A 15159-nucleotide genomic window follows, 5' to 3' on the forward strand; every position below is an offset into this window, starting at 1 on the left:
AGCGAGCGCAAGTTTGTTTTAAGATTTTTACGAGTTAAGGATTGACAATTTCAAGTTAAAACAAAAGCACCTTTATTCCCAAGAGTCTATTACAGGCCCAAAAGTAATTTATTTTCTCTTTAACACATAATGTTTGATGGGAAATAATGTTCAAAGTATACCAAATTTTTTTTCAGTTTTCAGGAATTATTTCTGAACTAAATAAGCACCTACAGCATTTTAAAACACGTTTGCACCTACAGCTCACACAGAGGAACATATCCTGTAAATAACTTTCAAAAACGTTACTTACAACGGCTGTAAGACTACGAGGAAAATGGCTGAAATTCGACGCTTTTTAGCGTGGGTATTCTCCCTCTTAAGTGGTTTCTGATTTTGTAAGTGACACTGAGAGAGTTTATCATAACTTGTTAAAATTTCTTAGGTGTCTTTAGTACGAAGTTCATGACAAAATTGCCTTTGTACAGTTTACACTTATACACCTATTTTAGTTTTTAGTCCACAGTGTAAGAAAAATGTAAGTTTCAGATGTTCTAATGACATTCTTTATTAAAAAAATATTGAATGGGTAGGTACTAATTTGAGAAAATTCTGCCATGATTTATTTGATGTCATGCGTGACTTTAATAAGAATATTACATGAAGAAAAAAGCGCAAATGTCTCATTATTACCTACTCTGTTTTAAATTACGAGTAGGTACATTATTATTTATTCCGTAAATAGTTAATGATAGTAGGATGTTTCAAAGAATAAAATCTATGTCACTAATGGGATAATCCTTTAGCTTCCTGTTACAGCAGTCAAGCACTTTATGGGTTAATTAATTATTAGACTCAATTAACAAACGTGATGTTTGCTGTACGTAAATAAATTATTCACCGCCTCACAGAATGAATTTCGAATATCTACTGGATTCTTTATGTAGCTTTATTAAAATTAATATTCATTAAATATAGAATTTAAAACACTATGAAAATGGCTCGAAATGTAATATTTAGTTCTATACATGTTAAAAGGATAAGCAAGTACGTATTTAGGTAAACAGAAATTTTTGTGAGAATGCCACAATTTGCAAATAAAAATGTAGAATATCTGCGCACATTAAACACAAAAGAAAACAACACGGCGCCACCTGCCGACGAATAGAAAATGAGGTACGCGAAGAAGTCAAGTTCCAGTTTAAAAAAACAAATAAACAGACTACAGAGGTGGCGTTTTTACTTTATCTTTTTCATAAATGTTTCTGTAAGTCTACAATATAACAAAGCTAATCAAGAATTAGGTATTAAATTTACAATTTAAAAAAAACATAATGTTGCCACACTATAACTATTTGAAATTTTTGTACTAATGTTAGCAATAAAAAAAATTGAAGGAGAAATATCGGAGAGATAGATGAAAAGTGTTTTACGTATTATATTATATATTAAAAATTTGATTATTTTTCAAGAACAACTTTTTTAAAAATTCCTTTAGGTTTTCGAGTAATTAGAATTTTTTTTTTCAATTGGCACCCTACCACGGCGATTTTTTTGGTATAAGTTTATGCTCTAAAAATAATTTCTACTTTAATAAAATTAATGTTAAACCAGTGTTTTTTTTTTATAAATTATTGAAATTGCGGCCCGAACTCATTACGAAGATTTTTCGAATTTGGCTGAAGTGGTTGTATCCATGGATGTTTTTAATCCACTAATTTGATTCGTCAAATTGTTCACAAATACAAACATCCATGGATACTACCAATTCGGCCAAGTTCGAAAAACCTTCGTAACGAGCTCGGAGTGCAACTTTAATCATTTAATTTATTTATTAATAATTAATTATTAACTAATTAATTAATATTATTTATTTTAAATGAACCACTGATTTAACTACAATATTATTAAATTAGAAGTAATTTCTAGAGCATGGTCAAATTATTTTAATAACTAGAAAACTAAAATAAATTTCGAAAAATTTTATTCTTAAAAAATTATCACATTTTTAAAGTACTTGATGATGTACTAATTGTTTTTTTCGTAAAGCACATAGTTTAGGCACAAAACGCTTAGTTCCATACTTTTGCCCAACGCTGTATATTATACAGTTTAAAGTAACGCATAAAATTCGTAATTCTTTTATTTAAAAAAATAAAAAAATGCAAATACAGGTAACTTAGCATTTTAATCTAGCTCAAATGTGACGTAAGTCTGGATCAGTTATGGCGGCCAATATGGTGGCGCCATGAAGTCATCACAGAATTCTTTATATGGAATTTATAATGGGCCTTTACAACTGTGCTATTTATTTCGAATGTGGATGGGGCGAACACAAAAAAAATCTAATTAGTCTTAAGTAAAGTATAAATTATCCGCTATAACTGATCCAGTTATATCAGAATACTGAGCTCCTTTAAAATACTTACACCTGTTTGTGAATTTTTATTTTATTAAAAAAATTACAAAAATATGTATTTTATTAGAAGAATTTTCAAAAACTTTTTTGCGTTCGGTTCACCCATATTCAAAATAAGTAGCACAGTTGTAAACGCCTATTAGTAGACCTTCTAATATCCAAAAAAAAGGTACGGTTTCATTTAAAAAAATTTTTGATGACGTCATGGCGCCGCCATATTGGCCGCCTTGACTTATCCAGTTAGGTCAAATTTGAGCTGAAATAAAATGCTAAGTACCTGTTTTTGCATTTTTCATATTTTTGAAAAATAAAAGAATTAGGAATTTTATGCTTTACTTTAAACTTATATGTATATTAGCTATCTCAAACCTATAAAAATGCCAACGTCGCATTTTCTCTCAAAATTAGCTGTTATAAATTATTCATGCACAAGAAAATAATAGTAAACGTAATTTATACTTTCAATGAGAGATCTAATCAATAACAGTTTTACAGTTTTATCAATCTTATTTAAAAAAAATAATTCCGTAAAAATGCGACGTTGGCGTTTTTATAGTTTGGAAACAGCTAATAATGTACCTACATAAATTTAAAATAAATTGATTGGAAGTTTAGAAAAACGTCACTAAATTAACCCTAATCAAATGTCAATATAACAGACCACGTGACCAAGTTGAGCCAATGAGTGCACAGTTTCACGAAATAATCATGCATTAATTTTTAACAGTGAATTAATTTAATGTAGGTATCATTTTAAGACCTACAAATAAATTATAAAAAATCCCATTCGTTTCAGAAGGTTCTGAAACATAACATACTCAAATATAATTCAAAAGCCAAAACGACAAAATGCTAGGAACATCATTGTCGATATAATTACTTTACTGAATTATTTACTAGTTTGGAGTTTTGTTTGATTGTAGCTTATTTAAGTTAGAACCATTAGTAAAATCAGTTTATTGATTTGACGATAAAAGATATTGTGTTTCATATTCCAAATTATCGACAATTTGGTATGCACGAGGGGTATTTTAGCAAACTACTCCCTGAGAAAATTTTAAATGATACAAACAAACAAAATTATTTGTTAATTGACCGTAGTTAGCCAAAAATGAAATATTGCAGTTTTGTGATAGACTTAAATTTTTCGAACAAACAATCGGTTATAAAACACCCAAAACAAACTCACCAGTACAGTTTGGTGTTTGAAATAATTCATTTTTGCGATTTTCTTGCAAAAATAGATTTAAGTAAGTCTATAATATAAGGTCTATGTTTGCTGAGTGTAACAAAGCAGTTGCACATATTTACACACATACTTATACATCACTAGATACAACTTAAATTTACATAAACGCTAGAATTAAAAGCATCCTAATGTCTACGAATTCCTTATTCACATTCACAAGAAACAAACATATTAGTCAAATTGCTCAAGTGAGCTTGAAAAGTTGCAGTAAAAATTATTTCAAAGAATTTCCTTAAAAACATGTCTTTTTATTAAGATATGTAAAAAATGCTATTTTGAGAACTTTAGTATGAGTATGAGTATGAGAATAGACCTATAGCTAATGAATTTCTCATTCCCAAAAAAAGTTACTATTAAACAAAAGTATAGGAAATATTAAATATACAGATCGATGCAGAATTAAATTCTCTAACATTTAGTGAAATAAAACTTTTGACAATTCATTTGAAAAAAATCAGTTATGGGTGCTTAAAGTTCTGCAAACTTAACTTTAAAAATTTGGAGTTTGTTATTCTTTTTTAGAATTTTGAAAACACTAAAGGAGAGATCTAGGCTTCCTTTTTCAAATAAGCTGAAAAATATTTCCAAATTTTTAAAAGTGGCGGTTATTCATTTTTGAACTAAAATCCAAAAAAAAAATTAAAAATCATAAATATTTCGTAAACGGCTAAATTTCGGTATAGGAGAAGGTTACGAAAACTAACTTAAAATAACTAGTAATTCAAAAACGCATTAAAAAAATATAGCATTCCATTTAAAATAAGGAAGTTGATAGCGACTTCCGGTATAACCGAAAGCGCTGCCATCTTGAAAATATTTTCATTAAGCAGAACTTAAAAGATTATGGTTGTACACAAATTTTCAGATGACTACCATTATTAGAACTTTCAGTACTTTTAATGTGGGGTTTAGACGGAATAGCCTATATTACAAGATCTTGGTAAACAACGCTTAAAAATGACAAAAACAAAAATAAATCAAGATTTTGTCGGTTTCACTAGATTCAGGTCGTTTTTTAAGAATTTCTTTTCAAGAAGTAGAAAAAATGGCATTTTTATTTTTCTCAAGTCTTTAAAGCGAAATTTCAAAGTTTAGGAATATTTTTATATTTCGCTACAATAAAACAAAAAAATACAAAATTAAGTCGTCAATTTTCACATAATACTCACGTTTTTATCTCGATTTTTGATCGTGGTCATCCTCAGGTGAATATAAACTGTGAAAATAGAATTACATTCTCACCTGAGAATGACCAAATTGTGTTTGAAAAGCGTAGTTTCAAATAAAAATTTGGTGTGTCGGATTTTTAAACTTGGTTGTATTTATTTTCCATGTCAAGAAAATCCAACAAAAAGTAGGGTGTTTAACATAGTTTTACGAGGCCTGCGCCTGTACAATGCCACCAACAATACATATTCCCATACAAATTCGATTACAAATTTTGAAAAATTAGGTAGTCATCTCTTCTTTGTTCACACCTTCAAAAAATTACGTTTCTGGTTAGATAGAGAGTAAAATAAATAGATTACAATCATGTTCATTCTGTTTCTTGATAGAACACTCAACAATTGTTTCTGAAAATCTGCAATAATTAATGAATATCAATAAACCAGTCATTAATTTGACAACTACTGTGATGGATTACCAAAAATTAAATAATTAAATGTAAATTTTTTGAATCTAGAATTATGTGATTGTGTGTATTTAGTGACTTTTCAACAGGTTCGTTTAAGCAAAAAATATCTTTGAGTTTGACAGTCACCATTTTAAATAAATTTTGGCTTGCATTCTCATTATTGTTGGGCTCGTTACCATCTCTACCACTCTGAATTTTTGACGATATCAGTGTCTCATCTAACCTTAATCCTTGTCTTTTCTTTTTACTTTCCATTTTAACAAAAAGTTCGTTCGGACCCCACATAAATAATTATAAATTCATTGTAGAAAAGGTTTATTTACAAAATAGTACATTTATACAAGAATCCCTAATTGCAACAAGAGCAACAGCAAAGATTTAACACCAGATTTAAGTTTTCAAAGAAAACAGTCATCGTACTCATGAAGTACACATAAATAAATTAAACAAATAAATTAATTATCTCTAACACGATTAGCATTAGCTAGCTGAAAGTGCGTTTCTTTCCATTAACATAAGCTCCATATTCTTCTTCCCCGTTATACCCGTAATGAGCCATCGACATATCACTTAATTGGATATTGTGCGTATAAACACCACCTTCTCCACTCGACCTATTTCTAAACATATTCAAAATCAACAAAATTACAGCTAGTTTTCCGATAAAGGCACTTTTCATAAGCATAAACTTCAAAGACACCAACATCATTGGAATCATAGCGGTCGAAACCATAAAAGGGATCACCATCAAGGGCAAAATTTTGCTCATCATATCATTTTTTTCTTCCTTTTTCCGCGCCTCTGCAAAATTTTATTAACTAAAAGTTAAAAAAAAAGTAATCACCTGTACCAATTAAAGCATGGCCTGCTTCCTCTTTGGTTTGATTAAATAAAGTAATACTGTTTTCTCTTTTCACTTGATCGATAAACGCACAATTAATGACAGTAATCACACAGAATAGTGCAACCGCATGCATCAGCATGATGTACGATAACTAAACTAACTTTTCCAACAGGTTTAACCATAGTTACATGTTCGCAGCGAAGGCGGTTTGAGACTGAAGTGACGATCGAGAGCGCGATACAACTCGATGCTGTTCCAATTTTGAAAAACGTTCACTTACACGCACTCGGTTCCCGGAATGTTGAAGACGAATATTATGTGGGTCGATTTTTTAAAATACTGTGTTATTATTTCTGTTGTAAGACAGTTTTATACATGATGTACTGGAAAACGATGTAAATTAGTTCCAGTTTTTTATCAATTAACTAACTGACGTCAGATTAGTGAACAGTTACGCGTTCTCTTTCTAAATTTCTAATTAGCGCACCGAACAACGAAATTTGGTGTAAAAAAACTCAATGAGATTTTGTTGAGTGAGCACAAAATTATGCCGAAAGGAGAAAACTGTGACACTTTATTCACGGCGATTTAACCAATTTGAAATGATAATGGTATTGTTTTACGGTAATTTGTAGTTTTCGTGAAAATTGTTTCTATGATATTATTATTTTGTTTAGTGAGACTTGAATAAAAGTATTAAAATTTGATATCATGTATCTATGAGAAAAAAGATCACATTTGAACTTGGCATTGGAATATTTAAATTTTTATAAGATTAAATATGAATTTTTACATTATTATACATCATACAGGGTGAATCATTAATGGCTTGCTCTATTGCACCTACACTGTCAAAGATATCAAAATGAATCAAACGGCACTGCAAATGGGAAGTCAAAGAGCACGTTCTAAAATTATTTTTGGCACCCCTTGTATATTTGTACATATTCAAATTTTGACTTTTTTCTTCATAAATCAGTTTAGTTTTTGCAATTTGCTTTAATCTTTTAGATGCACTAAAAAGTAAAAAACAATGTTTTTCTATCAGAGGAGAATATTAGGATTTTAAAATTTATAAAAGCTTTGGACATTACCATGCTGTGACACATTCATTTGATAAATTTTGAAGGACCATAACTTGATTTTTTTAAATAGCACTGCCTGTATTTCATTACTGGATATTATTTAATATCTCATTTTACATCTTTTTTACCTCTTAATTGATAGTTTTTGAGATAACTCGTTTTTTCTGAAGAATGTACATAACATCCCTCATACTATTGTAATTTTCGAGTGCTTTAGTCATTTTTCAGAATATTTTAATAATATGTTGAAAAAACTGATATTTTATTCCAGACACAAAAAATTTCTTGTTAAAATCATGAAAAAAAGGTAAAAATGACACAATTTTTGATCAAATGTTATATTTTTCGATTTATTTTTGAGAAAAAAGGACTTAAAGTAATTTTTGGGCTAGTTCTACCAAAATTATTGACTCTTACTCGCGTAAGACAAAGCCAGTTGTTATACATAACTGTCGGTTTAATTTGGTATTTTTTCAATTTATTGCATTGAAAAATAAGTTCAAATAATTGTGTAATTTTCGACTTTAGTTGATTAAGACAGATACAGAGAACTGTCAAAATAATCAATAAAACATGTATTCAGTCAATTATACAATTTCAAAAAATAGTTCATGGATTAATACGAAACAAAAAGCAAAATAATTAGAAATTATCTGCATACAAAACTACAAATTGTTTACTTACTTTTTCTGTATGCTGATTTGATAAATGGGTGCCAAACGTACTGTACAGATCGGAAGAAATAATACATGATTTAACAACCTCAATGTAAATATGCATGCAAAAATTGAATTCGATACTCTTAATAACAAGTAAAAACAAATTTTGAAAAATTTCTTTGGAAATGACACTTTTCAAATTTACCGATTTCAAAATTTAAGAAACCCATGCTGACAATTGGAGAGAAAGTTGTTGGATACGAGATAGTTGTAAAGACGATTGTACAATAACCTTTCAAACACCTTAGAAAACGCTGGTAAAAGAGATATAGGACGGTAGTTGTTGATATCTGCTCTGGATCCTTAAGATTAAGTATTAAGAGTTCCTATAGCAACCGTTTAGTTCGAATAATGAAAACTGAGAACCTAAGTCTGTCCCCTTAAAAAGCATAGAGCTTTGTGAAATAAACAAATTATTAAATCAGATTAAATTTATTCTTGTGATTTTTAGGTATGCTTTTTAATAGAGCTTGTTCAAGAAGCAAGTATTAAGAAGCTACAACTGTGGTTAAACAACATAAAGATCGAAGTAATTTTGTCAATTTTATGCATGTAAGAACAAGATCTCCAGAAATACAAAAATAATAATGTTTTTCTATCAGAGAAGAATATTTTTGCTTACAAATTAGAATTTTAAAAATTATAAAAGCTTTGGGAACAGTACTAATTTAAGAAAGTAATTTTGTAATGCCGTTTTGTTATGACTTATGACTTATGACCATTCCCAAAGCTTTTATAAATTTTGAAATCCTAACTTGTAAGCAAAAATATTCTCCTCTGATAGAAAAACATTATTTTTTACTTTTTAGTGCATATTCTAAATAAAAGCTTTTTTCTAGTATTAAAAAAATAAAAAAAACGGTAAGATTAAAATTTTGTAAATCTAAAAGACTGAAAAAGTGATAAATTAAAAAATTATAATACAGAAAAGTAAGAACACTAAGGAATTAGAAAACTGAAATATAAAACAGTAAAATGAAAAACTGAAGAATTTAGAAAATGAATATGAAATACAGTGTGAGTCAATTTGTGAGTGAATTTTTCCGCGAGAAGATTCGCTGTGGTATTTTCTACTGTATATTTGTACATATTTAAATTTGTACTTTTTTAGGCTTTATTAGTTTAGTTTTTGCAATTTGCTTTAACCGTTCAAAAATTATTTAATTTTTTCTACAATTTTGTGCGTCTGGGGGCAAATATTAAAAAATCGCAATGCGCTTGGAAACAGTGCTCAATTTTAGAAAGTAATTCTGTAATGCTGTATTGTTATGACTTATGACTAGGGTGAGGAATTTTCACGGGGAAGCCATGACACTACAATCAACCAGCTGACTCGTGGCAGCGCAATTTGCTACAAGTTGTACAACTCCCTATAATCCACAAGGAAATGGACAAGTAGAAAGGTATAATGGCATCATTTGGAAAACAGTATCATTAGCATTAAAATCTCGATATTTAAAATCCTCTCAGTGGGAAGTGGTGTTACATGATGCGCTTCATTTTATTCGTTCATTGCTGTGTACTGCTATCAACACTACTCCACGTGAGCGTATGTATGTTCAATCATCCGCGAAGATCTGCACATGGATCGTCAATTCCAACTTGGCTATCTTCCCCCAGTACAGTGTTGATGAAAAGAAATAATCGAGCCAGCAAATATGAACCACTCGTTGAAGAGGACAAGATCAAATTATGTGTTAACTGAAGAAATCAAGTTAAACATTTTATGTTATGCAGAAAAAAACCCGATGTCTTCATTAAGAATTATGAGCAACAATTTTGGAATTTCGTATTCTTTGGTTAGAAAAGTGTTGAAAGAATTTAAATATAAACCGTATAAATTTACAAATCATCAGCTATGCAACGAAGATAAAATTAAAAGAACCGATCTTTGTGAAAGAATGTTCAATAATTTATTAAATGAAAATGAAGAAATATTGGAAAAAATAGTATTTACAGACGAAGCATCATTTGAACTTGATGGTGAAGTAAATTGTCAAAATTATCGGTAATTCACTTATTCGTCCATATCCTTTTCCTTTATTATTCTGTTTTTTACAGATACTCAATTTAAGAAAGTAATTTTGTAATGCTATATTGTTATGACTTATGACCGTTTCCAACGTTTTTATAAATTTTAAAATAAGCTAAAACTTCAAAACCCTATTTAACCCATTTAGGGGGCATTTAACCACATAAAATTGCATTGTCACGCAGATTAAGTAAGTATGCAAAAATTCAATTCATTACAATAACTTTCAAATTTGGCTCCAAAAATATGAAAAAGACAGACAGACAACAAATCAAGTTAAATAAAAGCTTTTAATAAATGGACCGTTATTGTTTCTGTGCACTAAAGTGAAGCGAAATAAATTATTAAATTAAATCCTTCACAGTACCATTTACTATAATTAAAAGAATAAAATAACATCAATTTAGATTTAGCTGATTTTTCAGCTAGCTATACCAAAATTTATAAATAAGAAATAAGCTTAAATACTCGCAAAAAATCATTGCATTTTAGATGGAAAATAAGCTAAAACTTTAAACGCTTAATGAAACCAAAAGTCATCTAATTTCCAACTTCAGTTATTGATCAAAACAAAACTAAGACTTTATAGAATGCATTATTTAATACTACAGCTGGTTTTATTAAATGTTCGGAGACAGACGTTTAAAAAATTTAAATTAAATAAACGTAATTTCAAAACTTTGTAGCCTCAGACAACGAGAACACACACTAAGTTTTGTCTTTACATTACTGAATGTTGCCAACTTAATTTTAAAGTTGCAGTCCACTTTGATCAGGAATTTAATTCCACGTATGACTTTTTTCTCGATTTTCACTAATAGTAAAATGTGTCCTGGAATATCATTTTGTATTAAAGAAATAAAAAAATCGTTTCTAAAATAACGCATGTCTGTTTGTCTCGAGGTTTGTCTTAAGAACGACCAAATGTTAATATAACATTATATAATAACATTCCCAAAAAAGTAAAAAACCGCAATGAGAAAAGGAGAAAAAGATAGACCAGTATAAAATTTGAGATCTGTTTTGAAATTCTCGTGGTGAGAAGAAATTATTATTTTGTGGAATTAAAAATCCTAAATTCCAAATTAAACACCAAAATGAAACCAAAATAATGAAAAACATCATCATTTAAATAGGTATAAGTGCCACTGAATTTTTTTGAAAAAATATTAAGCAAAAAACAACCATTATTAGCTCTTTCAAAACTATAAAAACGCCAACGTCGTTTTTTATCGAATTATTTTTTAAAATAAGACTGCTAAAATTGTAAAATAATGTTAATGATTAGATCTCTCATTGAAAATCTACATTACATCAGCTATTACATTTTTTGAAGTGCGGGAATAATTTATAACAGCTAATTTTGAGAGAAAATGCGACGTTGGTGTTTTTATAGTTCTGAAACAGCTAATAATTATTAATTCATTAACATTTTAAAAATTCTTATATTTTTGGTCTTAATTAAAGTTAAATACAATAACAGAAAATTAAATACAAATTGCGGTGTTTTTTACTTTGCAACAATGTCTAGGGACATTTAATAGGTTGCTATCGCTATCGCTGAGATGGAAGCGGTTATTTTTTTTACAATAAGTGACAGTTCTTGTCATTTTTTTGATTGTTTGTCCTGTTACCAACCCATTAGCAAAAAACACTAAATTATAAAAAATATTTATTTTTAATATTTTTTGAGGGATTCGTTACAAAAGATATTGTACCTAACTTGTTTGGAAAGCAATTTCCCACATTTGCACTCGCTACGCTTGTGCAGCAAACAAAGTGCTCATGTGGAAAATTGCACTTTCCAAACTCGTTAGGTAAATAACTATTATGTACTTTAGTACTTGAAAAACCAAAAAATTTAAAAACGTGATATTTGGGGAGTTTTGAATTATCAGCCTATATCGATTGGTTGTACCAGCTTAGCTAACTGCCAATGATTCACAATCTTTGCTAACAAAACTTTACATCCCAACAGTAAATAACAGCAAAAAAACAAAATGTCACCAGATAAGCACAAAACTAAAAAAATGCACAAAACTATCAAAGACAACCAAAATGTCTTGTGGTGTAATTTTTCTAATAATAAACTTATTACTTGCCATTAAAAAAATACTTCTGGATACTCTCATACAAGTTGTGCCAACTTAATTTGACCAACTTTTCTGTCTAGTCCGATAAACATCTAATTGATGGAGAAGAGCAAGAACTAGCCAAATCAAACTTCACAAAATTATATCCTTTGTGGCCACAATAATTGCGAGAAAACATTTCTTGGAAACACAAATTAGTTTGACAAATTTATCATAATTACATCAGTACATGACAAAAAAGAAAAAAAATCCTCCACAGTTCCTTCATGATGTTGTTCCGTAACACAGAAATCAGACGATTCCAAAGTTAGATGTATGTACAAAACCCATCCTCAAAGTAATAAATTTTTGTAGCTAAAGCCAAAGACCCGCTGCATTTTCTCTACGCGTCAACGTTCGGACTTTTCCGAGTGAAACTAGTCCGATTAGTGTCAATTTTCACGCTGGTTTTCCACAGTGTAATAAGCTGTGCGTTTTTTTGCGAAATGTTGTATAGTTTCGACCCGAATCTATTGATTGAATATGGACCAATGATCTTTATTTTTGGCAGCGTATGAGAAATTTGTTGTTATTTTTTTGTACGTATTTTTTTAGGGCGTCATGGCCATCGCTGTCTTTTTTTACATTGAACAGAACGGTAGATTATTATTAAGGCAAAGTGTTGGCCGTCTTTGGAACTTTGACTCGTCTTCAAATTTATACAAAAAGATGAAATTGGAATCAAAGTATATTCTACAAGTCGTCCACTTTAATAATTTTCTAGGAGTGTGTATGGTGTTTTTCCATTTGCCTGCAGGGGGGCAAAGCGATAAAGTTTTCTACGGAATTAATCTATTTCGACGGATTTTACCCCAACATTTGAATTTTTTGAAGCAAATTTATTACTCCACGTTTCCTATTCTCACTTACATGGTGACTGTTAATCCTTATCTTTTGCTGTATGCCTCGTCTCATATGAAGTTTCAAGTTTGTTATGTTAACGAATTGTTGGTAAAAATGACCAAAGATTACAAAGACATTGACTACAACTTGCTAAGAAACGAAAAATATCAAAAAACCGTTACTCTCGGTCTAAAAAATTGCATCCACCGACATGCAATTTTAAAATTGTTTGTATTTTTATGATTCCAGAAACTGGACATTGATTTTTTTTGTAGCATGGACAAAAAATTGAACAAGTTGATTCATTGGCCACTTTTGATTTTGATGGCTTTATCAGTTGTTGCGATAATTTCTCTTCTTTTCATCGCCATTGTTGTAGGTATGGGAAAAAAATTGGAAGAATTGTCCAAAAAATTGTTTCAGACTAGACAAGACGTCCATGTTCCCAGTTTTGGGGCCACTATGATTTTCGGGATTGTGACCAATTCACTTGCTGTATATTCGGGTCAAGAAGTCATAAACGAGGTACAGTTATCATCAAAAAAATGACCCTCAAAACCGCAGCCACTGATCTTTTCGATTTCGGTTAATAGATAATTTGTAAGCTAACCTGTTTGTTGAAATTTATGACTGAAAAGAGTTTAGTCGGACTTTTGCTTTACGACCCGATTGGTGGGGGTGTCATTTTTGTTGATCGTGACTGTACTTTGTTCGTGTGAATTAATTTAGTTTAATCAAATTTTTAGTCTATGAAGTCTCTAAGTTGCGCAGGAACTTCGCGTTGGACTTCTTGGAATTTTTTTAATCGAAAAATGTTGGTTATTTTCATGACCAATGCACAGAAGCCTTTCATACTACAAAGTCCGTTTTTCGTTTGCGAATTTGCGTTTGTGATTAAAGTGAGTTGAGTGGAGTTTTGGCAATTTTGTGATTTTTGTGTCTAGGCTTTGAAGTTTGTTTCGTCGGTTTGTGGACTTTTCTTTGAAGTGGCAAGGAGAAGGGATTTGGGGGAGTTGTAATTTAAATTTCGCGCTTTTTTAGAATATGGCAGTCAAGTGAAAAACCGATTGAAATGAAGCAAAATACTTATAAACTAAAACTTTTACACTAATAAAGATCTTAAGTCCAGAAATATACATAAAATTAGTTGTGAAACTCGATTAATAATCGATGCTGTTTAACACACGACTGAGCGTCAACGAGCGCCTACAAACGGGCCGCCAGCAGCCATAGAAATTTTGCTGACTTGAAAGACATTGGTGATGAATTGTAAAACGTTTTCAAAAACTCAGAGTCTTATAAAGCAAGAATTCAATATTTAAACGTCCAAATCACAAAATCATTGACATTACCTAACAAACGTCAATGAAAAAAAAAGTTTTTCTTGATTAAATTCTTCTTGATATTTTAAAGCATGATAATTACAATTTATAACGAACAAGGTAATTGTAACAACACAAAGAAATACCAACTAACATAAGTAAAACTTCTAAAATTGCTTCTAAAAAAATAATTGAAGCTTGTTCCTGTTTCCTGTCGCAAAAATCTTACGTTGTTTAGAAAGTTTTACGCCTAAAAAAACTAGACGCAGATTATAAAATTCCAACTAAAAGACAAAGATGTTCTCAGTAACTCTTAATAAAAATAAATAATAAAATAGTAACATATTAATAGAAAATCTAAGATTAAGCGAAAAATGTTTAACATTTCTTGAAGTTGCATATTAACTACGCAAGAAAGATAGCGCACGCGTGGTAAGTAACATTATTTTCTTGTTTAAAATGTCTATCTTGTAATTTATGTATTTAACTAGCAAATTCAACAATAAATGAAATCTGCCAACATGAAAAAGAAAAGAGCAACAAATAAAAATGGCTGCTAAGAAGGAAGAATAAAAAAAGTTACTTGAAACAAAAATCTGATACCATTTTTATGCTTAGCTGAACTTCTTTTATCATTATGCAAAAGTTGGTTCGATACTTTTGAATCACCCTGTACAGTAAAGTTGCAACAACTCGGAGGTGTTGAATAAACGTATTTTCATAGGTTAGTAAACTCTTTAAATTTACAAAAAAAATTAGCTTTTTTTCTGACCAAAAAAATTAAATTGAGTTAAAAAAAATTTATAGTATTTTTCAGTTTATGTTTTTTTCTATCTGTTCTTTAATTGTCTTCCTTAGTAAATTACAAGTACCTATCTGCATATTAAACCATTAATAAA

General features: G+C 29.7%; 1 protein-coding gene across 1 annotated transcript; it reads left to right on the top strand.

The window, feature by feature from the left end:
- Positions 1-12094: 12094 nt before the first annotated feature.
- On the top strand, positions 12095-14081 carry LOC103315185 (uncharacterized). Its single transcript, XM_064357951.1, has 6 exons — positions 12095-12607; positions 12651-13165; positions 13214-13313; positions 13362-13463; positions 13685-13837; positions 13883-14081. The coding sequence occupies exons 1-6, from the start codon at positions 12542-12544 to the stop codon at positions 13955-13957; spliced, it is 1011 nt and encodes a 336-aa protein (XP_064214021.1). The 5' UTR covers positions 12095-12541; the 3' UTR covers positions 13958-14081.
- Positions 14082-15159: the final 1078 nt, after the last annotated feature.

This window comes from Tribolium castaneum, chromosome 7 (assembly GCF_031307605.1).
Source record: "Tribolium castaneum strain GA2 chromosome 7, icTriCast1.1, whole genome shotgun sequence".
In the NCBI taxonomy this organism is placed as follows: domain Eukaryota; kingdom Metazoa; phylum Arthropoda; class Insecta; order Coleoptera; family Tenebrionidae; genus Tribolium; species Tribolium castaneum.